Source organism: Musa acuminata, chromosome BXJ1-7 (genome assembly GCF_036884655.1).
Source record: "Musa acuminata AAA Group cultivar baxijiao chromosome BXJ1-7, Cavendish_Baxijiao_AAA, whole genome shotgun sequence".
Lineage (NCBI taxonomy): Eukaryota > Viridiplantae > Streptophyta > Magnoliopsida > Zingiberales > Musaceae > Musa > Musa acuminata.
The window spans coordinates 1,449,998-1,477,972 of record NC_088333.1 but is presented as its reverse complement, the minus strand read 5'-3'; the positions used below and the strand labels follow the sequence as shown (position 1 = coordinate 1,477,972).

Sequence of the window (27,975 nt, the reverse complement as noted above, 5' to 3'; positions counted from 1 at the left end):
TACCCTACCAGAGGACTAATTTTTCTAATGTTCGACATGAAGGAGACCGTAGCATTTTTAGTAAGCTCATGGTACAGAAACTCAACTGGTTCAGAAAGCTAAAATTTTCCATGTATGACGTCCATTAGAAACAGAATGGAATGAACATATCAAGAAATTGTGTTACGTCCTCTCCAAAGCAGCAGGACTGATCGGAATCACACCATCTGCTGAAACAACAGCATCAACTGGAACATCTGTCACAGTCGTCGGAATCAAGTCATCATCCACAATTTGCACTGAGTAGGCAAGCGCAACTGCAAGGAGCCAAATTTAGATAAGAAAAGACAGATTATAGGCTTTAATATTTGAGATCCCATAACATTTAATAACTACAAAGAACATTTTCAGTGGGTTATGTTACAGTTCCATGTAATTACACCTCTGACAGATGGCATTTAAGTGTTAGCATTTTACCAGGCCTTGTGGGATCTTGTTGGGCATTAATCACTATTAGCACAAGAGGATGCCAATACAACACTTTTTTTTGGATATAATGCAATATAAAATCATAGTTGTTGAAAATGATGTACCTCGGAGTGGCTGTTTCCACTTTTGCTGAGTGGCAAGCTCTTCATATTTCTGCAGGAAAACATCATAGTATCTAGCGTGCGCAGCACACAGCACTCAGAAGTCAGAATGTGGTTAACAGTATATAAAAAAGATAATATGCACTTTCTATGATATAATTTGGTTGACTTTGTCGTAAATTGTGCACCATGAAAAGAGATATATGGCAGGATTGAATATTAAGTTCACAGTAGGTAACGAGGGGAGGAAGAATATGATTCAATTAAATATTATATTGCAAGAGGATCATGAACCTGAACTTTAGATCTTACGGCAAAAATATTAAGTTACTAGATATGACCACAAAATATCAGGTTGCCAAGTGTAATATCATTGAAGTAAAATAACAAATAAAATTTTGATGCTAAGGTATGATCCTTCTAGTAAGCTAGAATGATGCATACTCTTTAGCATGTCTAAACATGTCACCACCATTAATGAGAAAATTATCCTATTAACTTTGTTGAGTCTAACCACTGACCCAAAATACTTTGGCTAAAGTTAGTAATACACCTATCAAACTCTTATAAGTAAATCCAAGTATTTGTTGACTTCCAAGGTGGGACTAGATCATGTATTACGATCACCCTCACTTAAGAGTTTGACAACCTTATCAAGGTAATAGCATAACTCAACCCTAGCATAGTACACACGAGACCTAACACACTGGTGGCTCCATATCGTGATGTATCCTATGACCCCATCAATAGATAACTCTTTTATACTTAAGACCCTCATCATACCTTAATTCTAGGTTAGTGATTTAGAAAGCGTCGGGCACCAAAAGGCGTCAAGTTTCCAAAATATCTGAGGCACTAGATGCTCACCCGAGCGAAGCGAGACACTCTAAAATATTAAAATATAAATAATATAATTAAAATAGTATTTAATCTTGAAACCCTAATAATAGTTCTAAATAAATAGAGATTAGGAGTGCTAAAATCTAAATAAGTGCTATTATATGATAACAGTAGTTAACAATATATTGTTAACAATATTTAATCTACTGTTAATAGTAGTTAGAGGGGAGAAAAGAGTCACCAATGACGGGTAAGTGGAGAAAGAGAGGGCAACGATGACGAAGGAACTTACAGACAACGATGGCGACAGTGAAGGAAACTTCGGATGGCAGGAACAACGATGGAGGAAGCTACGGATAGTAGCAACAGCGACGAAGAAAGCTTCGGACAACGACAGTGGTGACGACAACGAAAGCTGCGGATAATGACGTCATGGGCTAAGGAAGCTTAGATGTGTCCATCAGTGGCAAAGGAAGCAACACACAGAAGCAGCAGCGACGGAGGAAGCAACAGAAGCTGCGGATGGCAGTAGTAGCGATGAAGAAAGCTTCGAACGATGGTAGCGGTAGCGATGAAAGCTGTGGACGATGACGTCATGGGTGGAGGAAGCTTAGATATGTCTGTCGATGGCGAAGGAAGCTGCACACGAAAGCGACGACGACGGAGGAAGTTATGAACAGCAACGGAGAAAGCTTCAGACAACGACAACAATGGCGGTGGAAGCTGCGGGCGACAACGTCATGGGCGGAGGAAGCTTCAGATGTGTCCATCGGTGGCGAAAGAAGCTTCGGTCCTCCCATGACAATGGAAGGAGCTGCACACGAAAGCTGTGGCAGCAGAGGAAGCATTGGTCCTATGCGTCGGCGGCAGAGGCAATGACTGTGCTAGGGTTTATGGCTCAGGGTCGTGGGGGAGTGGGGGTTAGTTTAGTAACATATAGCTTAGTTGGTTCAATCGAACCAACTAGGCTATTGTTCAATCGAACCAGACTTGATAGTCTGGTTTAGTTGCTTTGCTTCAACCAGGCGCTCGCCCGAGGCGCTTGGGTTCAAGCGAGCGCCTAGGCGGCGCTTCACTAAAGCATGTCGTCTGGTCAATCTTTGAGGCGCTCAAGCCTCACCTCACCCAAGCACTTAGGCAAGCGCTCGAGCACCTATTTAAACCACTATTCTAGGTATTAGTCAACTACCAACGCCATAATTCTATCTGATGAAATAACTAATACATTAAGAGTTTGAACCACTAGCCAAAAAATGTTTAATCTCAAGTTACGATAGTATACCATACTCTTATAGATTAATCTAAGTATTTGCTTATTTCTGATGTGGGACTAAAACGGGGTGTTATACCATGTCCTAACCAATCTCTCTAACCGCAATATTCTTAACCACAATTCAAAAAGAAGTATTTGATTGCATCTACACTTGATTCAAAAATCCGATATTTCTCGACATGTTGTGCATGCAAAAAAAATATTGTGAATCATCACAAGGTAGAACTTAATGCAAAGCACATGAAGTCAAGTTCTATGTAACAAGTTGATTGAATTGAATTGAAAAAGTACATTGTAATAAAGATATGGAACATTTGAACCCTACCCTCCACCACGACCTAGACGTCTTCCATGTCTGTCAAATGCAAGTCCTGCAAGTCATAATAAAGGATAGGAAAACTCAATTTTTAATTTTTTTTAAAGTTATAGAACATAAATCAAATAGATTTACCAGGTAAAAGGAAGAGGTCAACTGGTTGAGTTGCCAGCATAACTGCAATGGGAAATAATATACATGTCAGATACCGGTTCAAACGAAATAAGGAACCCTGACTATAACCTTGAATTTCTGATGAACTATGTATTACAATCTTCTACGGTGCAGAAGAGTCTACAAAGTACAAACATAATAGATTACAAGCTAAACTTAGAGATAGGTTGATCATACGTCAAATAAGAATACAGGTTACTTAGATTCAATTGATAGAGCATTCAAGATGGCATTAAACATTAGCTAGAAGCAATTTAAAAAATAATGAAACTAATAAAGTTAAAAGTGTTTGAGCACAAATTTCCCTCGTTTATCATCTAATTGAAGTGTAGGAATGTCCTCTTAGAAAGTTTACTCATCAATCCAGTCAAACAGAATAAGGATTTCTGCAATTTTTTGAAGCTATTAAACAAGGACTCCAAAGGAAAGGGGCATAGAGAAAATTGGAAAACAGGTAATTGACTGTCATGACATCCCACCAGATAAGCACATAGAGAGGAACCACCGAGGTAAAACAAAAAGGACCTAAACTTAAGGATATGGAGTGTTACTTGGCATGCTAACGTATATACTGATATGATACACTTCCCATGTTATTCACATTGATACATCAATTCTTTAATAGACTTAAAATAGAACACAAACATCTAGCTTATGATAATATAATGTGCAGAAGTTAAATTACAATTTACAATTCAATAATTCATGATGCACAGATAGCAAGATAACCATGAAATGAGAGGAAGAAAAGCCTTTATTATTTGAAAGTTTACCATCTTCACGTTCATTCTGATCAGCATCAACAGGAGAAGGTTCCAGTATATCCATTGAATTTGCTACTAGATCTTCAACATTTGAGATTCTGAGCATCCTCATATGGTTGTTCTTATCTTCAACCCTTGGAACATATAGCATTTTCTTTACCTGCATGCCATGTTCTTGACTTGAAAACGAACAGTAAGCATACGTGTAGGATGAAACCGTGAGTTAACAGATAGTCATCAAATCATGATGCCTATAAAATTTATAGGAGAGTCACTGAACAGTTTGCGACAGTATTTTGTCATCTTCAACACAATCATGTTTTTGTTTTTATATGACTCTTTCGTCATATGAAATAAAATTTTGTCACAATTTGATCTCCCAAGATATGCATCAATGCTTATAACCAAATTCAATATCACCTTAGTAAAACATGTAAAACTAGCAGTAAAACATTCCATGATACTCTCAGCAGCATGACAAACAGGCCATGGTTCAAGAAAAAGTGTGATTCAACTGTAACAGTCATCTAGCTTCCAATACTCTTTTCACTTGTCAAGACTAATGTAATCATGGTGGAATCATAGTGTTGCATAAAGCAGTAGAAAACTTTGCTCAGAAAAACACCTAAATACATCAGAAGTTCATTCTAGACACTCTACATAATTATCTTCTGGAAATATAACAATCATATCTAAAAAAATCACTTACAAAACAATTTGTTAGAAACCTGCCTTCTAAACCACAGAAATGCACACATAATTTCTATATATGTGTTTGTATATGTGCATGAAAACATCATTTTTGTGTGTAACAACCTTAGTTGCGAGAGTTGAGCCTAGGTACTTACTGGATCATGGTTGACCGAGTGAACATCAGTGCATAAGATTTATAAGTAGTTGCCATCCCTAGTATTACAAATGCATCTTAAGAAAGAGGGAGAAAAAAAAGAGGGGAAGTGGTGACGGGCAAGATGGAAAGGTGTGGAGTCAAAGGAGAATATGAGAAGTCCACATGTACCTGGACTCCACTGTTAGGGATGACGGGAGATACCAAATTATTCAAGACTTAGAATCCCATGTATATCCCTTTCAGTCACTCTTATAGTCTCCTTGCAATAATCACATATCAACCAATCCATCGACTAGAATAACAGAGGAAAAAGGAAAAGAGAAGTGAAGAGAAGAAAAAGAGGAGGAGAAGATATGAAAATAAGATATAAAGAAATAAAACAATATATACTTAAAATGGTTTTTAGAATAGTTATGTTTCCTTATATACTATATAGAAATATAAGTTATTAGTATATGTCAAAAGCACTAAACACTATAAGGAACCAAAATACTTTTTTCCCAAGGTGCTAGGTGCTCGTATGAACAAATGAAATTGCTTACCCTACAAAAATTATAGAAATATATTTAAGGACAAAATTAATGATTAAACAATAACTTCAGTTGAAACATAAGTTCTATATCACTACATATACAAAACGATCACCATTAATTAGATGTCTAGCCATTATTTAATTAGTTGATATATAAATAACAAAACAATAAAAAGTCAAACATCAATCAATCTAAGAGCGCTAATGATCATCAAATTCGACCACATCATCGTCAACATCATTAGTGTTCACATCATCACATGCATCTCTCGGACCCTTTTTTTATTTCGTCATAACAAATCTTCTCCTCTTCGGCATTTAGTATCCTTAAACTTGATGCTTTTGCACTTGTCTTCAGTCTTGCTTACTGCATAATATTGATTCTTCCTTGGTACTTCCTACCTAAATATTATATCCATATCATGCCACTTAGTTACACCTGCATTGGCACTCGTTGGCACTTCTGGTAACATAGGTTTTAGTTTGCAATATAATCACAGAGATAAGGACTGATGTAGAGCATTTAAATATGCACCACATAATTAGTACAAGAGAGAACATAAGATCATGATATGAAGCATCTTAATGTGATCACCATGTTATAAAGAATTCACAGAACTAATGTAATAGACATGATCAGGTGTAGCAAAAATGTCAGGGTTTATTCATCTGGTTCAAAGCCATTCAATTATCATCAAATAAATAATGATCACAAGAAAAGAAACCAAAAAACTAAAATGAGTTATTAAAATTAATACATAGGAAAAAGTGATAGAGAAAAATACCAGCATCAGAGTTCTTTAAAACTTCTGCCACAATTTTTGATGTATCAACTTCACGTAGTGCCTCACAACTTATATAAGCACATAACCCTTTACTAGACTTGAACCAAGGTGAATTTAGTACAAGATTTTGAATTGCCACATCTGAGACAAAGTAAAACTGCTGTGATATCCAAAGAAATAAACAGGAGGTAAATTCTGACAAGGAAAAATGTGAAAGGAGAACTGCGACTCAGAATCTCAAATTGAGCAAGTAATGTCTTATGCAACTTCTAGAGAAGTAGCTGAAAAAAGATTAGGAACCACTAAACAAGTTTCCACAATGGATAGATGGACAGGACACTAGCAGAAACTAATCAATTACCAGAACAATAGATGAAGTCTGTGGAGAAGAGAGAAACCTAGCACATGTTTTTTTGTCAAAATTAAGAAGCTTTTAGGATCCTTAAGTAAGCAAGGAGATGTCTTATATAAGTTGTCTTATTCAGCAGCAATTCAAGAACAGTACGTATAACAGTATCGAAATTCTTCGATTCCTAATTGGTTTTACGGAAACCTGGCACTAGATGCTAGTAACAAGTATTTGGTTTGGTAAAACTTCTTTTGCTATTTGTTCACTGTGAAATAAAAAGCTCACTTACGTAACCTGTAAATCAAAAACTTCGAACGACCGTCTTAGAATCTAAAGGTTTGGTGCTAAGTAGGATTAACCTTAAGTTTACAACACAACAAATGTGTACTTATTCAAGCAGATGCAATTTCAATCCCACCGGCTACGATAACGAACTTAAAACTAATGATTACACGTTTCAGATATAAGAAAACAGTCGAAAATTTGGAAACAAAAAAGCACACACAATAAGACGCTTAGATAAAAATACAAACACATGGCGGTCGTGATGCGAACCATCATAATGACGACAACCAACCAAGAATCACCAGAATGGAACCTCGAGGGACGAAGATCCAAAACAGAATCTAAAGAATATTTCAAGACCCCAAGGCCGGGACGAAGTACTATTGAGGCGTCTCCTCGTGATGGCAAGAAAAGAGATGACCCAATTTCGAACCTAATGAATTGTAAACGAGGAAGAGGAAGAGGAAGAGAAAAAAAGGAACCTTCTTGTTCTCGCTGAGCGGGAGAGAAGATCTTGAGCGCTCTCCGGATCTGGGACCGGAGGGCGCGCTTCTTCTGCAACACGGCGGTGGCCTCGGCCATGGCGACGGCTGCGGGGGGTCCGTAGAGGCCGGCGACGAAACGGAGTGGAACGGCGCAGGAGGGGAGAAAGGCGGGGTGTGGGTGGTGGGTCGTCAAGAAAGAGGCCACCTTCTTTAATAGTACGCCGCCGCGATCTGCTCTCATGAGTCGCAAGCGAGGCGCGTCGATGATGCGTATCATGTGGTCCGGCAAATGCCCGAGAGAACCGACATATAAACCGGACCGCAACGGCCCGAAACGGCCCAATACGGCCCAACTTTAACATCTCTTAATGCTTTTGTTATTATTACGGCCCAATACGACCTAATACGGCTCAATACAACATATAAGCAAGATGATGATTATTATTATCATTATAGTAATAATGATTTTTCCTTTTGTTATTACTCTCTCAGTACACAATCTTCATACTACTAATTTGAATTCATTTTGTTCAGGCTATCTTACAAGACATAAAGATATAATGTTTCTTATGACGAATAGATTGTTTATTCTATCCAGTAGAATTATATGATTGACTTTGACTTTTAGTTGGAAATCAATATATTTAATGCATATCTATTAGAATTGTTGTAAGCTAATTATCCTCTTATAATTAATTATCTTTAGTATTTCGATCTTTATACTTTTAAAAGTTACAATGAGATGTCAGTACTTCGAAAATAAAACTTTTATTTGATAATTTCATAAAATTAAAATTTAAGAGAGAGATGAGAGTTTTATTTGAGTAATAGGATTAAATATCTTACTTTCCTAAGTATATGGATTTCAATATAATATTTGAAAGCATAGGAATTGAAATACTGAAAGTAATTAATTATATGAGATAATATGTAATTAGTCTTCGATTAGGTGATCATATCTTACTTAGCCAATGAGAAGTAGGGATGGTATATGACCAAACTATATCTCACTGTTCTTCCTTTAGTTTGGATGGTATATGACCAAACTATGCTGCAGGGACCTTCTTCTTCATCAACAAGTTGAAGATTTCATGGCAATTCTGATGGCTGCTCCTCCATAGGAGAAGCCTGAATCAACTTGCATTCCCCTCTCAGATCCTTGGTCTGTGGCTTTGTAGCAGTCTGCATCTGTCGAAGCATATGGATATGTAGGAAATTTCTCTGTTGTATCACAGGCATGATTTATTTTATGAGTTGCTACAAACTGCTTCTCGGACACAGATTTCAATTTGAACCTTTCTTTGTTGTTCTATCAATAAATCAAGAAAAAGAAGAAACATAAATTAGTCTATTTGATCTTAGCAGTAACAATCTGCCAATCTGCTCGGTTGCATATAAATCGATGTTACACGTGAACCACGTCGTTGACTTCCTTTCCATGATTCCACAGCTGCATTCTTCTGTCTGGCACATAAAGCCGCCAAAGGATGAGAATGATTGGAGAAGTCTGAGATGGCAGCTGTAAACAAGCGAGCCATCGTTGACCGAGGGACACACACTCCTGGTTTTGATCTGCAGACTACAAACACACTGCCAAAGGTAATCCATGTCGACCTGGTTTCCACGTTGACCTTCCTCAAAAGTGCAGCTTCCACGGCTGCACTGGCCTTCTTCTGACGTATAAAAGCACTAAATCCAAAAAAAGTGGATGCTGAAACATGGAAATGATTCGAAGAAGTCGTAGTCACAGCGGTGAACAAGCAAAGCATCTCTGGCAATGGAAAAGCATGCATGAACCCAACAGTTGGTCAAAGAGAGTGCAGAGGTGGAGAGGAAGATGAGTCACTCGAGGCTATAAGACACACCCAAGGGGTGAAGGAAGGGGCAAGCACGACAAGGAGTTGGGTTTCCATGTCTAGGAGAGATGACACCGGCTTCATGAGATGTGTCCAGGTTGGTGTGGATGAAGCTGGTGCCGGCTCTTCTAGACAGGGGATCTCTAACTTGACATCCCTGATTCAGTTCCACTGGGGAGTTCTTCCTCTTCTCCTTTCAAGGTGTTTGATCTCTGAGTAATGTATCTGATCCTGTAGTTTATGTGTGTGCGAGGGAGAGAGAGAGAGAGAGATCTGCTCAAGAAGTGTGCTAAGATTCAGTATGCATGGTGGTGCCCTATTTGAGGGTGGGACTCCTCTTCCTCTTCATTCAACCTCAACAGGTTATAGGATTCCACCATGGAGCTCAAATTTCTGAATGTCCTATGGTTTTTCTAACATGACATTTCACTATATTTTGATTGCTTTTAATGGTTGATTTAAGTGCTGTGATCATTGACTAATCATTTCAATGTTATCTTAGGATAATGATTAGACATTTCCAAAGTCTTTTTCCAATCACTTACTCTTCCTACTTCTTATTGATTCTGTTAGTTTCTCTTAATCAGATGTGATGGAGAACTCTGTTTCCTGCCTTGGTGAGGAAAAGGAACCCTCACTCCTTTCCTAAGAGTATGTATAATCTTTTGATGCTATATATACATGAGTATGTATTTATGTGTGCAGAGAAAAAGTATCATGTGTTCAGAAGAGCACAATAGATAATTGTTGGAGGTATGCTCTGGTAAGTATAAAGCTGTAGAGAGTAAAAGATCTGATGCATCTTCACTTCAACAACTGAGACATCTCTACTGAAGGCATTCTTCACTGAAAAGCCAAATTGATCATTATGACATGTTAAGGTCAGATGCAATATGTTCTATGTAGTGTGGTCTGACTGGGGTGAGAATTACTGGAACAGATTCTATGAAGTTTCATGCACTGTAAAGCTTTGCAACTTTTTCTTGTAGTGGGTATCAACAATTTTCTCCAAACATAAGGATACCCTAAAAGACAGCATCACTGGAAATAATCTAACATACTAAATGCAAACACAATTTGCTTTTCATCAGGTTGGCCTCATTTGAAAGGAATTGGATCAAGAGACTGAAAACACCATTGCAAGTTCAGAGAAGATTGTTTGTTTGCATTATTTGCCCCTGCAATTTGTTCCAGCAGGAAACATATCAAACAGTATGTTCAGAAAAACAGATTGTGTATTATTACGGGTTCAGAGATATCAAACACACAAGGGAAGAGAGAGTTTTCTTTCTTTAAGAATTGCAAGAAAAGAATAATCTACAAAGCGAACTAATACGATATGGATTATCGATGGGATTAAAAGGGTTCAACTTTTAGTCCTTTTTTTATGGTGAACTATTTGGTTAAAAGATTGTCTTGGAAATCTTTTTCAGGTTTTATGTGATCTCTTAGAATCTGAAAGATGGGTTCTCAAAATTTAAAGGAATCATTTCTTACAATCAGCTTTTAGTTTTTATTGTAGATGAATCATCACAACTTAGATTATGAAAAATGCAGGCTCCAAAGTTCCCATCTTGAAAATAATTGAAATTGATCCTTGAGAATAAGAGATTGAGTGAACCTAACATTTCTTCGCCAAGAAAATCTAGAATTCTCATGAGAAAATTTGAGGAATATAGTAATGCATTTTGCATCATGTTGTCTGTATAACTAAGGCCACAACACAATCAACAATCTTCAATGACCTATCTGATGGTTGGTATTGCATATGGTCTGCAGGCATAATAATTCTCATGGTACAATGACAAACAACATCCATTAAAGACCTAGATTGTTGTGTGAAAATACGTATTATCTTACGAAAATTAGATTTCTCTCCGCATTATGTAAAAACTATTGCTGCCACAAAAATTTCAAGTTATGCACTCTACAACAGAAAAAGTTCATAAGAAGTCTCTCTATGAGTTGAAGTTGTCTCCTTACAGTGGCACAATCAGTTTGATACTTTTATGGTCAAGTATGCATTCTGTACTGTTTGAGTTTGGAGATGGAATTGTTGTACAGACTTTGTATGTTGATAATATGCTCACTGGTTGTATGACATGTGTGAGACTCATCAGCTAAAACCCCTTATTTGATCTCATCAAAGATGTGTTAGAATCTATTCATCTTTTTGGTACAACATCAGCAATAAGAGCTTGCTCTGCAATATCTGACCCAAATTTCTTCTCAACTTAATATATTTACCTTTGCAAGAGGCATTATGATCAGCTATCAAACATAGACATGAGGAATGAATATGAATACATCTGATTCATGGTAGAAATGTTGATGCAAAGAGTGTTATTAAAGCATAGAGAGGCTTGGCGACAAGGAGAGCATCATCTGGCACTGTTCCTGACAGTGCTTGGTCTCTGCTGCTTTCAAGCTGTCCTTCAATTCGTTCAACTCAAAATACTGCAAGAAAAGAAGCACGGAAAAGGGAAAGGGAAAAGGAAGTCATGACAATGGCTCTTTACTTCCTTCTCTTTTTCTATCTTTGGATTACTCTATTGTTCATAAGCTGATTGCTACCAAAGTACATATATTCCCATGCAACCTTGGTGCACACAAAACAGCAATGCCAAAGTGAGTGATAGAGACACAACAAAGAAAAGTAGAGTTGGCATTAGAACAAATCCAAAGGCTCTTTAGTTGTTAGAGCTGCTTACAAGGAGACAAGGAAACAAGAAAACCAGACTGTTAGCTTCAATTGAATGCATTTGTTACAGGTCATGTTGTTTCTTCCATTTCATTCTCTCTTTCTACCTCTCACTCTCAGAATAAAGGAGGTCAGTAAAGCAACCGCGAAAGGTCTTCCCATGTTTGTCAAGAATCTTGAGTGGGTATTTTGTGTTGGCGAAGCTTGCACTCTTTAAACACCCCACCACCTTCAAAATCTCCATAAAGAACAGCACTTTGGCAAAAGCAAGGATATCATGGCTAGTGTTCTGGGAGTGTTTAAAGATGACACATTTGTTAGATGCATTTAAGATGAGATCCATATAAATCCTGTAATCCATCTTCCAAGCGAAGAAAGCTTGCATGCCTCTGATCCTCATGCTCTTCCTGGAGGTCTTCCTGACTTCCCACTTCTCCTGAAAACCACATGCAAAGAATGGTGGTGAGACATGGACAACACTGTGGAGGCAATCATTGGACTCAGGTGCACCCATCAACCATCACCAATTTGATTTTGTAGTAATGATCAGGTGTGATAGTGCTTGGTGTTTCCCTAAGGCGACCCACCCAGTTCATGCTGCATGATGATTGATATCTGCATGCAGGGGGGCTAATCATTATCTACTTGTCTGCTCAATCATAACAATGAGATGAGCACAGGTTATGTACGAAGTGTGCACGAACACTGAAGGCCCTCTACATGTGTGCCATGTCTATGTTTCTTAGTTTCATTTTTGGGCTCAGTGCTCTTTCTAAACTGAGCTTAGTTCTTCATTTCTGTGCAAATTATATGGTTTGGCTTATACTTTCAAAGTAGTGGCAAGATCTAAAGGACATTGATGAGCTAAATCCCCCATCATTTCATCAAAAGAAGAAGGTTGAGTCAAGGAAGGATGGAAGAATGTGGGGGGTTTAAATGCACAAAATCAACAGAAGTCATTTTTTCCCAACCCTCTTACTTGTGATGAACAGGCTAATGGCAACATTAGTTGAGAACTCTGTGAAATGGCCCATGAATTTGATTTCCTCATGCATGTCATAAATATTAATCCTATTAACCAAGCTAGATAAAACTTCATGGACAAAAATATTTGAAGCTCAAGAACCAAAAATTCAACAGTCTATTAAGTCAAGCAGTAGGGAAGGAGATCAACATCAGAGATGACCAAGAACAAGTATAGCACAACACACAAGTACCTGTTGTGTATCGGATCAGGTCCATTAGGCACTCTTCTCTTGCTACTATAGAAAGGATCCAGCTTCATGTGGTGTAATGGCCAAGCCATTGGTGAAGGCACAGTAGGAGCAGCCACTGGTGGTGCAATAATTCTTGTTGCTGCACCAGGTTTTGCCATGGAAACCAGGAGACCGATGCAGAACAAGCATGCCAGGCCACCGAACAAGGCCCTCATCTCCTGCTCTTCCTTGGTGACTCCCCCGGATCAAGGCAATGGAGAGGAGCTTGGTTTCTTCCAATTCTTATACTGGGGGTTCTCCTTTTCCTTTTGAATCTTGTACTTAACCTTTGGAGTTTGGGGGCGATTCTCGCTTTTGTAGGACTGTCAAGGCGGAAGAGGAATAAAAGCAAGCAGGTTGCGAACGTGGAGTGTTGATTCGAACTCCCTGGGTTTGGGACCACAGAGGCCCACCCCCCACTGCTGCACTTTGATGTCTACGTTCCTTCTCGAAATCGGTTCCTGCGTTCATGACAGTCGTGGCCACGAAGCAGTGTCTTTCAAGTACAGGATTCCATCAGCACCTCCAAACAAGCACGAGAGATGCGAATCGAAAGGACCGAAGAGTCGCGATCGATCGGAGTCCGCACATTGGAGCTGTCCTGATCCAACAAAACATGTACCGCAAAACAATTAGTTAAGGATGGCCTGTCAGATGACAAAACCCAAGCTGTCCTTTCTGTTCATGTTGCAGAGAGAAGTGACCTGACAAGGAGACAAGCAATCGAGGATGACACCGAAGCAGAAGCTGTTTGGAGGACAGCAGCATTGGCTGACAAAAAGGACGAGGCATTGTTCCAGCTGCAGCAGCAAGTAAACTAAATCGTGATGGCCAATGGGGGAATCTGGAGATATCACTGCCCATATCTGGTGACCAGCAGCCCCCCTCTCTCTCTCTCTGTGCAGGAACTCGGTATGAAGAGACTCTGCAACGCACACAGACTGCTTTGCATGACAGAGCTTGTGCATAGTCCAACCTTGCTGCGTGCTGGTTTCCCTGTCACCAGACCTGGCAACCACCAGACTGCAAGCTTCAGTGGTAATCCAACGGGAAATTTCCATTCCCTCTTCGGTGTTATAGGAATCTTCGTTTTGGACTAGCGACAGACCCTGCACGGGTTTTAACGCAGCTGTCCTCTCTCTCTCTCTCTCTCTCTCATATATATATATATATATATATATATATATATATATATATATGTGTGTGTGTGTGTGGATTATTAATGATTAAAATGAAATATAGCATCATTTTGGAAGGAAAGCATCAAACATTTTACAAATTCATGTCATTTATTGAAGAAAAAAGAACAATACGAGGTTGGTTTGGTGTAGGAATCTTTAATATAATTCGGAATAACATAACTAATAATTCAAACATTGCCCTTTTTGACATTCTGGCAGGACTTCCATCTTGTTTCAAACCCTAGAAATGTTATCTTTACCACCAAATACCAATTTAGACACAAAGGAACCTAAACAGTGTGTGACAATTAATATTTCCCGTTCAAACATTTTCGAAGCGAAATGACACAACAAAATGATGTTCGGCTATATTCGATATGGAGATCCAAAGTTCATTTGAGCTACACCTATGGCGAAAAATGTTTTAAGGCTATACACACATATAATCAACATACGAAGTTAACATATTCATCAGGCAAACATAACACAACAATAATACCCTTTTGTATAGGGTGAACACCGATCCACAAATCATCAACAAGTTCTGTAAAGATATCTCTGTGCTGAAAAGCAACAGTCATGTATAGAAGGGGTCGCACCCGTGGCAGTATATCCATCCAAATCAGCATTTGAAGCCATGGCAAACTGACAAGATTATGATGAGGATAAGTGCAATGACAATGGCCAAGACAATCAGCTTTATCTTCATGTTCTGAAACCACATCTTCCTCCTCATCTGTGTCCCTTGCTGCCTGAAATCTTGTGCCTGCAATCCAAAAGAGTTATTTACAACTTAGAACCTAGCATCTGTTGAAATGCAAAAAATCAAGTTCATCCTTTGACAAAAATGTCTCCGGTAGGAAATATATAGATGCGAATTCAATCAGATAACATGTTTGGGGCAAGAACCAAATGCGACCTGGTAATGTGTTTGCATACCTGAGAGTGAAGGTTTTCTGTTTTGTCAACAAGCAGCTCAATCTTCTCCCCACGATCAAGAACCTAAAACAACAAGATTCATTGTTATCTCCAACTGCATAGACAACACTAGATTTGGGAATTGAAAACAAAACATTATATAAAAGAGAAAAATATAGAACCTTCTCGATGTTTTCCATCATGACTCCTTTGACCTCTGAAACCTGAGCTTTCACCTTGGCCAGCCTGCTTATCTCCTCGGGGTGGTCTACACAGTACTGCATGTGCTCTTTAAGCTTAGACCTTGATTTAGAACAAATAGTTTGATCAGTCAGTAATTTTGCTCAAGACACAAAAACTGTTAAACTTTTAATGGACACGGAGAAAAAATTCACCCAAACTCTCGGTTGAGGCTGTTGGCCACAGCTGTTGCAGCTTTACCTCCTCCATATCTTTTGTTGAAGTCCTCCTTGATCCTATCGAGGAAGGCAATTGGAATTTGTCTGCCAACTGCCTCAACAGCAACAACACAGTATGCTGCACAATTCATGGCTCACTTCAGCACTTGGGTTAGATTTCAAGGTTCATTTATGTTTGATATGCCACAAGAATAGAACAGAACACAAGAGACAAAACTCGATATAGGCAGCACAAGAGGAAAAAAATAGGATTACATTCCATTTAACCAACTAAAAGGATGCTCATCTTCAAGGTTGCTTTGGGCAGTCAATCAGGATGACTCCAATGATGTTACAACACCCTATTCAGCATGTGACATGGCTTATTTGGGCCCTGGAAGTAATATGGCTAATATAGACATCATAGTGCTGAAATTGGGAAGTCAAGGACTCTTACATTGTCTTACAGAGGAGAATCTCCTATTTCGAGTAGAGGACATTTAGTATGCAACCGTACATCAACTTGGAAAGACCAGAAGGCTCCTAAATTGATTAGGATGAAAGGAGAAAACCCACCATGTGAAACAACCCTTAAACAATCAGAACTTGAGTAGAAACCAAAAAGCACCAGTACAGCATTATAAAAGAAGGATACTGTAGCAGTTATGTTATGGACATAGATAGCAGGTTTTTGTAACTTTATAAAGTTCTCTCTCCTAAGATGGACTGCAGGAGAAAACTAACCACATAAAAACTAGTCCTAAGATGGTTACTATAGCAGGTTAATGTGGCACTATAAAAGTTTTTTCTCTTCATGTTCGCACAGAAACAATAGCACTCCTGCTTTATATTTATTCAAAACATCTAAGTATACCCACAAAAACCAAATAAAAATTTCACTCATATACAAACAGAAAAAATATAAAATCCCTGCCTTGACTTCTTCAAAAAATTAAAGCTGCACCAAAAATTTCATAAAACTTGTTCTCCTCGTGCTTTAAGAAAGAGTATCTAGCTTGCTTTTGAAAAACTGACTAACAGAAAGCACACCAAAAAGTTTCAGTTTAAAGCATTATTGATTTATCCTAAATGAATATTGCACCCATATTAAATGAAGATCATTGGAGAAATTTATTTGACTCACATCATCCATGGATTTCCTTGGTAACATGCCAAAAGAATATATTAATAATAACATTTCAAATATATACAGAGTACAGAAAATTACCAACGGAGTAAATGAAAATTTTATCGACATTTTTCAAAGGACAACTATGAACTGCAGACAAAAGCCATATGATTCATTTATCAAACAGATTTTAATCTACCTCAGCCCGACATGAGGCTGCTTCAAATAATAATTGGCATAAGTGAATAGAATAAAAAAGATAACACCTTAGCTGATCCTAGTTCTTCTAATCTGATTTTCTTTTATTTTTATTTTTCCTTTTTTTATAAATTTCTTGCAAACAAGTTGTATAGATGTGCTAAATTTCTTTTTGGCAAAATTCCATGACTATCTCTTCACAATTTATCTCCACAGACATTGTCTGACCAGTTGCAAAACAGAGCACTGATCTAGTTAAAGAATATGCAAAACTGTAATTTCAGAGAGCATGAATCACACATGTACAAAAAACTAACTGTGAAGTGAAAGAACCTATTACTTGTGTCGCAAAGGGGGAAAAGTACATGTAGAATGAAGTCCCTAGAGCAAATAAGATCTGAATCCAATTCAAGCTGCATATTCTACTAAAGTTATTGTGTTTGTAGAATTAAAATTTCCAAAATTCTGGAGTTTCTAAAAAGCATCAAGCAACTTGAAGTTACAAGGCTACATAATCATCCAGGATATACTATCATTTGATAACCAATTTTTGTCCTCAAACAGAAAGCTCTTTAAAAGACATTAATGGGTTTCAGTATATATACCAACCTGCACGCTTGGTAATTATTAAGTCAAATGAATATACCTAGGTTTTTAACAACAAATAATTCTATAATGTTGAATGTCACCAAAAAAACTCCACCTCGTATATACCAACCAATGACAAATGCATGGGCACATTGCAATGAACAACAATTGCATGGGCAAAGTGTAGTTAGGTTTAGCACAAACATGGGCTAGTACAATAGCTTGAATACTCCTAAACCAAATTACCTCCAACAGAGTAAGCAAACTTACTAAAAAGAAAAACACAAACCCCTCACACATGGCAGAGAAATTAATAAATTTGTGACAGAAATTTGAGGAAGAATTTAGTCATCAAAGGAGAAATTTCCCAAAGGAGTGTTCCGTATCACCTAAGTGTACTAAAGCAGATCAATCGGAATAAAAAAGTAAAGCCTTATGTAAATGCATACAGACATGATCAACTACAACTATCAACGTGTTATTAATCAGAACAAAAAATTGTTTTGAGTCCAAATGTCAAACTAATGTCAAAACTACTTTACATCCTCAATTTTGAGCAACAGGGACTAATATGAAGACTAAAAGTGATTTCACAGGTGGTCAGACGCAAAATAAGGATATCCGAGAGCTTTAAAATGTAAAACAGTAGAAGTAGATCCAGATTCATACCAACATAGCGACTATTAACTATTTAAATTCTCGGGACAAAACATATTGAACATTAACATTTTAGAGATACGGTGTTATCACTGACAGAGAGAAAGAGGAAACCCAAAAATCAAGAACTCAAAAAAAGGAATCTGAACAAGAATACCTTATATGCTACTAAACCGTTTCAATATAAGAAGAACATTATGTACAGTAAATGTGTCACTATTTTACTTTCCTAGTGATCCTCTAATTGCCATCAAATCTCTCTGTAGTAGATCTAGCCCATCAAAATCAATAAGAATGAGAAAAAAAGAGCTGGCTCCGGGGACTCGGCCTTCCAATCAAATAAACTTGCAGATTATATGAAGAAAAGGGAAAAAAAAAAACTTATGCTCATCTAGCTCGTTAGATCTTAAGATGTATTCAGCCCTTTTCGTAGTCTTGACCTTCACGAACTGAATAAATCCATGATATCATGTCGAATGACCACAACTAGCAATCAGATCAACAAGAACTGCATCAGAAAACCATGATCCATCCGAAGTTGACTAGGGAACGGAAATCTACCCACGTAAACCCAAATATTCAAAATAATATTCAAGGAAAAACTGATTTTCTCAACAAACCAATCAGAAGAACCGCCTTTAACCGGATCAAATCGAAAAACCGAATTAGATCGAACAAGACCGAGACAGAAGCAGGAAGCGATCGAGTCGAGAGGCTCACTGTATCCATCCTCGACGAGGTAATTGAAGGTATGCCCGTCGCAGTTATAGGTGAACCGATTATTGCTGGAGGGAAGCTTCTGAAGGCACTGGGCGGCGATGCTAGTGAAGTTCCCCTGGAACTCCGTGTACTCCACCAGGATCACAGTGCCCCGGGCCACGAAGCTGTAGATCAACGACTGCTGCCCCATTTCCGATCTATCTCGATCCCCACAAACTCTAACCCTCGATCGATCGGAGAGCCGCGGTGGCGATCTCGGCGATGGGGAAGAAGGAAGCTGGGTTCTTCTTTTTTCCGTCCCAGCACGAAAGATAGCAACACTTATACCAAATCCTCCTCCTGCTCTTGTTGCAGTATAAAATACTAATTTAGGAACACTTGGGGGTCTTTTCGCATAAGCTGAATGCTTTATTGCCCACGTCCATTATTCATTATCACCCTCTATCGATAATTATTTTCAGAACTGCCATGTCGACCGACAAATACTATGCAGCGGCCGGACATATATATGGTTAAACTCGTGATTTTGACAAAGGATAGTGGCTTTTTAGTTGGGTAGTACATTAATTGTTCGGTGCTTTAGAAACATCACCGTTTACTTCTAATACAAGGTAACATCTATCCGAATATATAAATCATAAAGGGCTTATATGTAAGATTCATCCAGTTTTACTACGACGCGTAGAGGAAATACCAAGAAAATGGACGAAAAGGTCTGTGCTAGCCATCGAGTACCTGCGTCTTAATTGGATGTAGCAGCGGAGCCCACATGGGACCTGATTTTGCAAACAATCACCTCCATGACCACGTTAGGGCAGGGATAGGAAATGTTTACCTTCAGGAATCTCATTTCAAGCTGCCGCCTGCCTGGCGCAAAATGGACGGTTAAGATGATGGCTTTTGAAGTGGCAAACAGCGAACACATATTGGAAACATCTGACACGTGGCAAAGTCAGCCCTACGGTTCGTCGATTGAGACTTTTGACCACTCGCGCCTGCGCAGATTAATCTCTGAAGTTTCCAGAAAGAAGACCGCAATGTCATTCAAGGAAGAAACTGTTGACCGAGAAATATAGTCAAAATTATGGGCTCCGTGTTGGAACGAGTCATTGACCCATTTAATTTGGTTACGACACTCTCTTATCGATTCAAATAAAAAGTCATACCTGAATTAAGAATGGCGAGGATATGATACATATTTCCATTTGCTTACATAAATATTAATTAAACATCAGACAAATTAAGAAGGGCATAAATATATAATCCCAATAATCTAAAAAGCTTAAGTTATTAAAGAGATATGATTTGTATTAAGTATTAACACATTCGAATCAAAATTGCATATGTACCTTCGAGATTAGTGAGCGTTTATTTTTATATATTTGTGCAAATACTTTCAATACAGGAGTTAATTTTTAATCTAATAATCATAGTATAATAATAACAATAGTACTACTTTCAAAAAAATTGAGGGATCAAATCAAGAATGTGGAAAATAACAAAGCATATTTTAGATATTTAAAATTTGAATAAAAATTTAAAAAAATATTGATTTTTAAAAAAGGATAAGTGATATTAAAATTTTTGTCAATTAAATTAGCGGACACATTCAATTAAAATATTAGTTATTGGGATTTGTAGACGGTTCAATTGAACCGGACACAGATACGAACCCAATCCACACCTGAATCGGGTCAAGTTTCATTCAGGCTGGATCAGATCAATTGACTCCATTGTCTTCCAGGGATGAAGACCAAAGCCGACTCGATACGCGTGCCCAAACCCGGATCAAGTCTCATCGCCATCTTGCCACGCCTCGGTTTCCTATCTCGCGTCCGGCCAGGGTACAGGTTTATTCTATGGGTGTATTTGTTACGGTAGCGTTCCCGTGTCATGGGGCCCGTGGTGCACATGTGGTGAAACTCGTGTTGCCTGCTTGAAGCCAGACAGAAGATCGGATCACCTCATTGTACAGTTTTGAAATAGCATATTAGTCCTCACTAATTTCTATTATATCAAGTACATTCCTCGATATCAAAATTGTACTCCTCCCGCCTCTATAATCGATGACGGAAATAATTGGTTTCCGAGGGAGATATATGCAAGTTTGCCCGAGCAGAAGCCCACCAATCTCCGAATTAAAGAATCCGCTTCCCCACTTCCCCAAATGCCACAGAGCGTCCACCGTCACTTCCCTGCTCGATCACCGCAGATCTGATCCCCTTCCCCTCGGAGCGTGGAATCGCCTCGTCGTTGATGCGAGTCTGCATTCCAGGCCTTCCCTTGGGATGGATCCGCCGTCGTTGATGCCGCGGCTGCCGGAGATGTGCCGGTTCCCGATGCTCGGAATGCCTCCCCCCGAATTGGTGCCCAGGGTCGGGCGGATTGGTGGGGACGCCTCGGTGGAGGAGTCCACGGTGACGGAGCAGTGCGGTGGGAGCAAGGGTCGCCGGCGCCGTAGGGACCCTCCCTCCTCGGGTGGCGCGACGGAGGACGAGTCGTCGAAGTTCGTCTCCACCTGTAGCGGCAACGAGTTGGTAGTTTCCTTGACCTTGTTGATGTGGTTATTTTGTCGCGATCGCTGTGGTTTTGAGTATTTTGGAAATTGATCTAGTGTGTAGCTCAATGAGGTTGTGATCCGTGCGTAGTTCGTTCACAGCCTTAACACGATTAACATTGCGGTAGAATGCATAAGATTATGGAGTTCTACAATACAGGGATGTGGTTGTGATTGGTTTGATTGGTAACTTATATTTCTAAGATGCAAGCTCATTTGTTTGTTTATAGTGCTGTTGTGGACGTTGTGTTGTTCTAGGTTTTTCATGGTCGATAGAAATATTTCAGCGATTCAAGAGTGGCTTTCTCATATTTTATGATTTTTATCATATTTGAGTGCCTTTTTCATCTTTTATGATTATTATCATATTTAATATGAGCCAACTGCTACTATTCCAATTGAAAGCAAGGGAACTATTTAGTATGCGGTATTGTCGCTGAGTGCTAATATTGCAGTTACAGTGATTTAATGATGGAATTGTTGAATATATCTATGCACACTTATGATATGGGTGAGCAAACTTATGTGAGCAACATTTTCTGATGTGTTCAACATTTATTATCGGCAACATCTTCATAATGAAAAATGTCCTAGGATCCTCTGCTAAGTGTTAGTTTTACTAGGTTTTGGGACGATCGTTTATCTGTTTAATTGCAGATGTTGGTGTATGGTCATCCTTGTCAATTATTACTCAAGTAGACTCTTGTACTGTTATCTTGATCGTTCTTTTCAGAGGCTGTTTAAGTTATTCATTGATCCAAAGCATGTATTTATAAGTTTGCTATCAAGGTGATTGTTGCTATTTTCTTAATTAAGATTTATTGGTGGAATTTTATTGTAATTGGTCTCTTTAGCTTTGACATTTCCAATTTGAATATGAAGTAAATAACACATGTTCTATAGTGCCATGTTTGCAAATTACCACATACCAAAAATTAAGTTTTTTGGAACTTTTGTGAGCTTGATATCCTTATTTATTGATTGTAAAATTAGAATCCTGTCGGATGACTCTTTTTTTTTTAGATGGTGAAACAAAGCATGTTCCTCTATAGTTGTGGTGGAGCTTTTGTCTAACATGCCTTTTTGTTGCCAGATCTATGAAAATGGCATTATTTGTATGATGATTTGAACCATATCCTTTGATAATGGTGTCAGACTTTTGGCTAGTGTACCCCTTTGATTTCAGATCTATGATAATGGCCCTCCGAAGCATTTGAGTCTTCGAGCTTTGTAATGCAATTGCATTCATGTAGACTGAATAAACAAATTATATAAGGCATTTTTTATGGTTCAGTGCATCTAATTTGATGGAAATTCATATCAAGAAGGTGGGTCAAAAGGAAAAGTCTGTTAGTATTAGATGTGGAACCTCATACATACTGCTAAGAAGTCAAGTTTGTAGTGCGGCTTCCTATGGAGAAGGGATAAGAAGTTCCATGTTGCCAATTAATGTATCATTTCATGTAGACTTTTCCATTTTCAATCAACCAAACTCGCTTCAGTCAATAATAGTGCCTTCAAGAATGAATCTGGTGTAATAAAAGATCAGGTTAACGATTTTAATTCTCTAGTGCCTGCTCCTGATATGCCTTGATTACTGCTTGGTGTATCTGGGATGCTTTATCATTATTATTATAGTTAACTGTCATCTTTTAAACAGACAACTAGACGTGATACAATTGTGTCATGAAACAGATACTATAAAGAAAAAATATTGAAACTTAGGATACGAAACAGGAGAGCAAAGGCAAATACAAATACAATTAATATTTTTATAGTGTTGTAAGTAGCATTTCTTAATTTCATTAGTTTATTGCAGTTGTGGTTCGTGACTAGTAGTATGAGTTTATAATTTGGAATGACGACAATTCATGAAAGAATTTGGCAAGTTGCTTTAAATATTTATTTAATGTATTTGTTCAATGCTTTTGAGAACATCACATAGAGACCCTAGATCATAAGCCTATCGCTACCAGAAAAATAACAGTAGAAAGCTAGCTGCTAAAAAAGTGTGTGCAAAGCATCACTTTGTTAGGTGCCCTATCTGCAAGGAGTAACATACACAATATGTATCTATATGAGTATAGGTTAACATTTGAATTATCTTCTAAGAAGTTTAGTCCAATTGCAGGTTTAACATTTGGACGACAGATGAAGCTACTAAAAACCCCCTTCATCTAATAAACGTGGGATGGGTGAAAAGAGTCAGAAGAACAAGATCTTAAGAATTTAATGAACCAATAATGTGAACTTCTCCATGTTTCTAGAGGAATAAAAGAAATCTTATAGTATTTCCAGCATTGGCTTCTTCTTTTTGGTTCTTTTTATTGTTCTAATTTAAGTCAATAGTTGCTGAAGTATTCTGATCATATTTCTGAGGTGTAAAATTCATTTGTTTGGATTTATATGTTATTTAGATATGTGTTTTGTGTAGGCTGAAGCCGAGGCCAAACGTCTCAAGGCCATCAAATCTACTGATGGAAATGACAACATAAAAAGTGAGGCTGAGGCAAGTTCAGGCATCTGTAACAAGTTAGCTGCTCAAAATCCTCAAACAACTGAGCCACCAAAGCAAGATTACATCCATGTGAGAGCAAGAAGAGGTCAAGCAACAGACAGTCACAGCCTGTCAGAAAGAGTAAGATGATAGTTGGTAGCATAATCACAAAACAACGTATTGGTATCACCATCTATCTATTCATTTTGAGATTTCAAGTTTTAAGTACCAATTTATTTTGCTCATATATCATTCATTATTTTGGATATGGTTAAATGTTCTTGGATGGTAAAGCGCATATGTTTGCACGAAAAAAGCTTACAGGCATGAATATGATGTATTGGTAGGCAAGGAGAGAAAAGATAAGCGAGAGAATGAAGATTCTCCAAGATCTTGTTCCTGGTTGTAACAAGGTGCACAATTAATGCTTCAATTTCACATTATTAATGCTTATCTGTTATGATTACTTAGAAACAATCTTTTATCAAGACTAATTAGATTTTATGATTATGTTAATCAGATCTAGGTGTGGTTAAGCATATTTTAACAGTACACTTCCTGAGCAGGTAATTGGTAAAGCATCAGTTCTTGATGAGATAATAAACTATATTCAGGCCTTACAGCATCAGGTGGAGGTATGCTTTTTCCCTCCTTTGACATTCTTTTTTTTTTCTGTACTATTTCAACTATTTCGAAGTTAATAGCCTCTCTTGCTTTTGTAGTTTCTATCTATGAAGCTAGAGGCTGTTAATTCCCCTATGAACACTACTATTGAAGTGTTTCCTTCCAAAGATGTAAGTATAACATTACAAATCAGCACAAAATATTTACTTTGTTCGTTTACCTAGATATTGCTTAAAGGGGCTGAAATTTTCTATTTAGCACTTTATATGGTAGATCATTTTTTATCTAGCAACAAATATTGTCACTTTTTTTGTATTATAAAGCTATATTTCATTTCTAATGTGTTCTATTTCAATGGTATTTAGCTTGTATGCTTTTGCTTTGCTTGCTGCTGTTTGAGAACATCTCTTTAGCTGCAAATGTTGACAAACATATTTCCACTAGATATTGAGGCTTTTTCTGCCCTTTTTCTCCCTAAAAGACTAGTTATAAGACCACTTTGACCTGTCAACCCTTACAGTTGCAACCATTTGTTCTTACCTGTTTCGATATGCAGGTTGATTTTGGGTCTGATGGCCTACGTTGAGCTTAGGTTCTAACGATCTTGGTCCAAATACTATTCATTTTCTCTATGATATATTTTCAGACTGCATCACTGAAATTGTAGTTTTGCTTCTCTGGATTTGCATTCATCTAGAAGGTTAGCTACTTTATTCACGATGTATGAATAAAAAATTACTGTCTCTGTTATGTCTGCCTCCTTGGCTTGTTTGATATTAGCATTTTCTATGATTTGAATGCTTTTCTTGATTTAATTATACAAAATCAGGCTAAAACTTTGGTTTTGTTTCAGTTTAGTTCACAGAGATACAATACCACCTCTAGTTTGGCCTACAGCTCACAAACAAGGGAATATGAGCAGGGTTCAGGGACAGAATGGCTTCATATGCAGGTTGGTGGTGCCTTTGAAAGAGTGACATGATCGATTGCAAGACTCATCTTTCATGGATTAATAATGGCACCCAGAAGGGTGGACATATTCCATGGGCTTAGGTTATTTATCTCCTTATGCGACCCTACTTGAAGAAGATGTTATGTCATGCCTTGGTAGAAAGTTGTAGTAGTAACACAATGTAGAACCAGATAAACTAATTTCGAGTGTATTAGCAACCAGTTGCTGTGTGTAAAATAGGTATTGGATTAATCCCATCTTAAGCTTCTCCCGGTGTTCCCTGCAGCCACCTTCTATATTTTCAGAGGTACATTTTTCGATTGAGTACTCCCTAATGCTCGAACGGTCATCAAAACACCCAGCCAGACAGGTGTACCTTTCTTCTTTTTCCTTTTCATATTTTGCAATGCTTGAAGCAATAACCTTCAATTAAATTAGATTCATAACTAATATCTGGGTTACAACCAACTTCATTTCTTTTCCAGGAATTAATGACTGCCATTTAGAACTTGGTAATCCCATCAAGTCTTTGACGTGGTCAAACTTGTGTAGTTTTTATTTGTCAGGGCATGTGACCATTAAGAAGTTTATGTTGGATCAGTTGTTAGACAATGAATGTATGGACTTCTTTTCTTAACTTAATGCATTATTATCAGATTCATACCACCATATGATTGAAAAATGAATGCATGATATCCTTGTATATGCTAAATCATAGAGGGGCATAAAAATCATTGAAGTTAGATGATGAGGTTTTCCTGTTATAATACACTATTATGCCTCTATGTGATGTTTTAATATTTTCGACAGTGTTCATCATGCAAGTTGGATGGAAATGCTTACAAAAATTTATGGTATAAGAATTATGATTTTTTTTTTTTTGTGGGTTCATCAGTATTTATGTTCTTATTTTTTTTCCTACAAATTCATTTAATATTATGATTTAGTCAATATAAAATTTTATTTTGAGCAACTATCTGTCATTTTGTATGAATCTGTCTCTCTGTCTCTCTCTCTCTGTCTCTGTGGTTACACCGCCAATGATAAAGAAGAATATAGAGAAAGAGAAGTATAAATAAGAAGACAAAGTGAAAAAAAACAGAACATAGAAGTAGAAATCCCCAGTTAAAAATAAGAGTAATTTCTCCAACAAATGATTCTGAATGTTCTTTGCATCTGCAGGGTGGTAGCAGTCTTGTGCTTCGCTGTGCATTGACTTCATGCAAAGTGTAGCTGAGGCGTGTGGATCATCTTCTACTCGTACATGTTCGAACAATTGTTCTTTTGTTTGAACATGTTCGAACAATTGTTCTTTTGTTTGGGCGATGGCTAATTATATATTATTCATTTTAGTTAGTTATATTTAGTATTTTAGTTTTTATATTTTTAAAAATTATATTGACATTTCTATAGTCCGTTTACCTTAACGACATCAGTTTTACCGATAGAAACACGAAACAAAAGGTAAAAAATGTGATTTTAATGTTCAGTAGTGAACGACATTGATGGTGGCGGATGATGATATCGTTGGCATCGATGTTAGCGTAGTTGCTTGATCGTCTCTGACGACGATAATGTTCACTTTCATCGCGACACCATCTGCCTCCACGAGGAGCACATTGTCGTCCGCATCGCTTTGCATCTGTATCGACGTTGATGCAAATGATGGTGGCTGTCACGACATCTATGGCGAAGATGATGGTCACCTTGTCATTGACTTGTTGGGCAGATCCTAGCCTCGATTTGAAGCTGGGGTTGTCGGAGCTCCTACTGATCCCCCCCGCTACCATAGACGTAGTGCAACGCAGGATGAGCGACAGTGGGGAGAGCGACAGGAGCTCCGACGACCCCAGCTTTAGGTTGAGGCTGGGATTCGCCCAACTGGTTAGCGATAAAATGGCCACCATCTTCGTCCTAAATGCTATAGCGACTACCACCATTTGTGTTGATACTAACGTAGTTGTCGCTCGACAACAATGTCAACATCGATGCATATGCAAAGCGGCGTAAGATAGATGACGATGAGGTCGATGACGCACTCTTTATGGAGGTGGGTGGCATCGTAGTGAGAGTGAATCTTTTCGTCGTTAGAGGTGGTCAGGCAACTATGTCGGTGTCGACACCAACGACATCGTCATCCATCACTAAATGTTAAAAAAAAAATTATCTTTTGTTTTCGTGTTTCCGTCGATAAAACTAATGTTGTTCGGATAAATAAATATTAATATTTTACTCTCCTAATTAAAACGGTGTAATATGTAATTAGTCCTTTGCGCCACTGCTTTAACAGGATTAACAACAACCAACAAAACTATGTGTCCCAACTTTTTGGGATTGATAGTCTGCTGTCGGCGGTTGCCGTACTTTGTGAAGTGGATGAAGTGTGGAGATAGAAAGCGTGACCTCGTCAATCGTATTCATCCTACCTTTTTATAGTTGACCCTTAGCCGCTTGCGATCAGAAAAAAAATAACACATTTGCAAGCTATCGATGGATTTTTTTTTTTTTTTTTTTTTTGACG

General features: G+C 38.0%; 2 protein-coding genes, 1 long non-coding RNA gene and 1 pseudogene across 6 annotated transcripts; 2 read left to right on the top strand and 2 right to left on the bottom strand.

Annotated features, from left to right (window-relative positions):
• Positions 1-30: 30 nt before the first annotated feature.
• On the bottom strand, positions 31-7,491 carry LOC135678127 (5-formyltetrahydrofolate cyclo-ligase, mitochondrial-like). The gene is made up of 7 exons (XM_065190547.1): positions 7,220-7,491; positions 6,104-6,244; positions 3,946-4,110; positions 3,134-3,175; positions 3,008-3,053; positions 573-643; positions 31-296 (listed from the first exon to the last, which is right to left on the bottom strand). Exons 1-7 carry the CDS (start codon positions 7,461-7,463, stop codon positions 163-165), a joined length of 843 nt encoding a protein of 280 aa, XP_065046619.1. The 5' UTR covers positions 7,464-7,491; the 3' UTR covers positions 31-162.
• Positions 7,492-11,745: 4,254 nt separating this feature from the next.
• Positions 11,746-14,110, top strand: LOC135679823 (uncharacterized). The gene is made up of 2 exons (XR_010515341.1): positions 11,746-12,283; positions 12,405-14,110. It is a non-coding gene; the product is annotated as an uncharacterized LOC135679823 (long non-coding RNA).
• A 449-nt stretch (positions 14,111-14,559) lies between these two features.
• Positions 14,560-19,130, bottom strand: LOC135678126 (vesicle-associated membrane protein 721-like; annotated as a pseudogene).
• A 1,840-nt stretch (positions 19,131-20,970) lies between these two features.
• Positions 20,971-26,123, top strand: LOC103990900 (transcription factor BHLH094). 4 transcript variants are annotated; one of them, XM_065190546.1, is made up of 8 exons: positions 20,972-21,361; positions 23,816-24,019; positions 24,226-24,291; positions 24,445-24,513; positions 24,601-24,672; positions 25,356-25,454; positions 25,741-25,824; positions 25,940-26,123. In XM_065190546.1, the coding sequence occupies exons 1-8, from the start codon at positions 21,113-21,115 to the stop codon at positions 25,958-25,960; spliced, it is 864 nt and encodes a 287-aa protein (XP_065046618.1). In that variant the 5' UTR covers positions 20,972-21,112; the 3' UTR covers positions 25,961-26,123. The 4 variants fall into 4 exon arrangements, with proteins under 4 accessions (XP_065046617.1, XP_065046618.1, XP_009408468.2 ...); XM_065190545.1 differs by having other exon boundaries at positions 20,971-21,361; positions 25,741-26,123; XM_009410193.3 differs by lacking the exons at positions 25,741-25,824; positions 25,940-26,123 and having other exon boundaries at positions 20,973-21,361; positions 25,361-25,739.
• Positions 26,124-27,975: the final 1,852 nt, after the last annotated feature.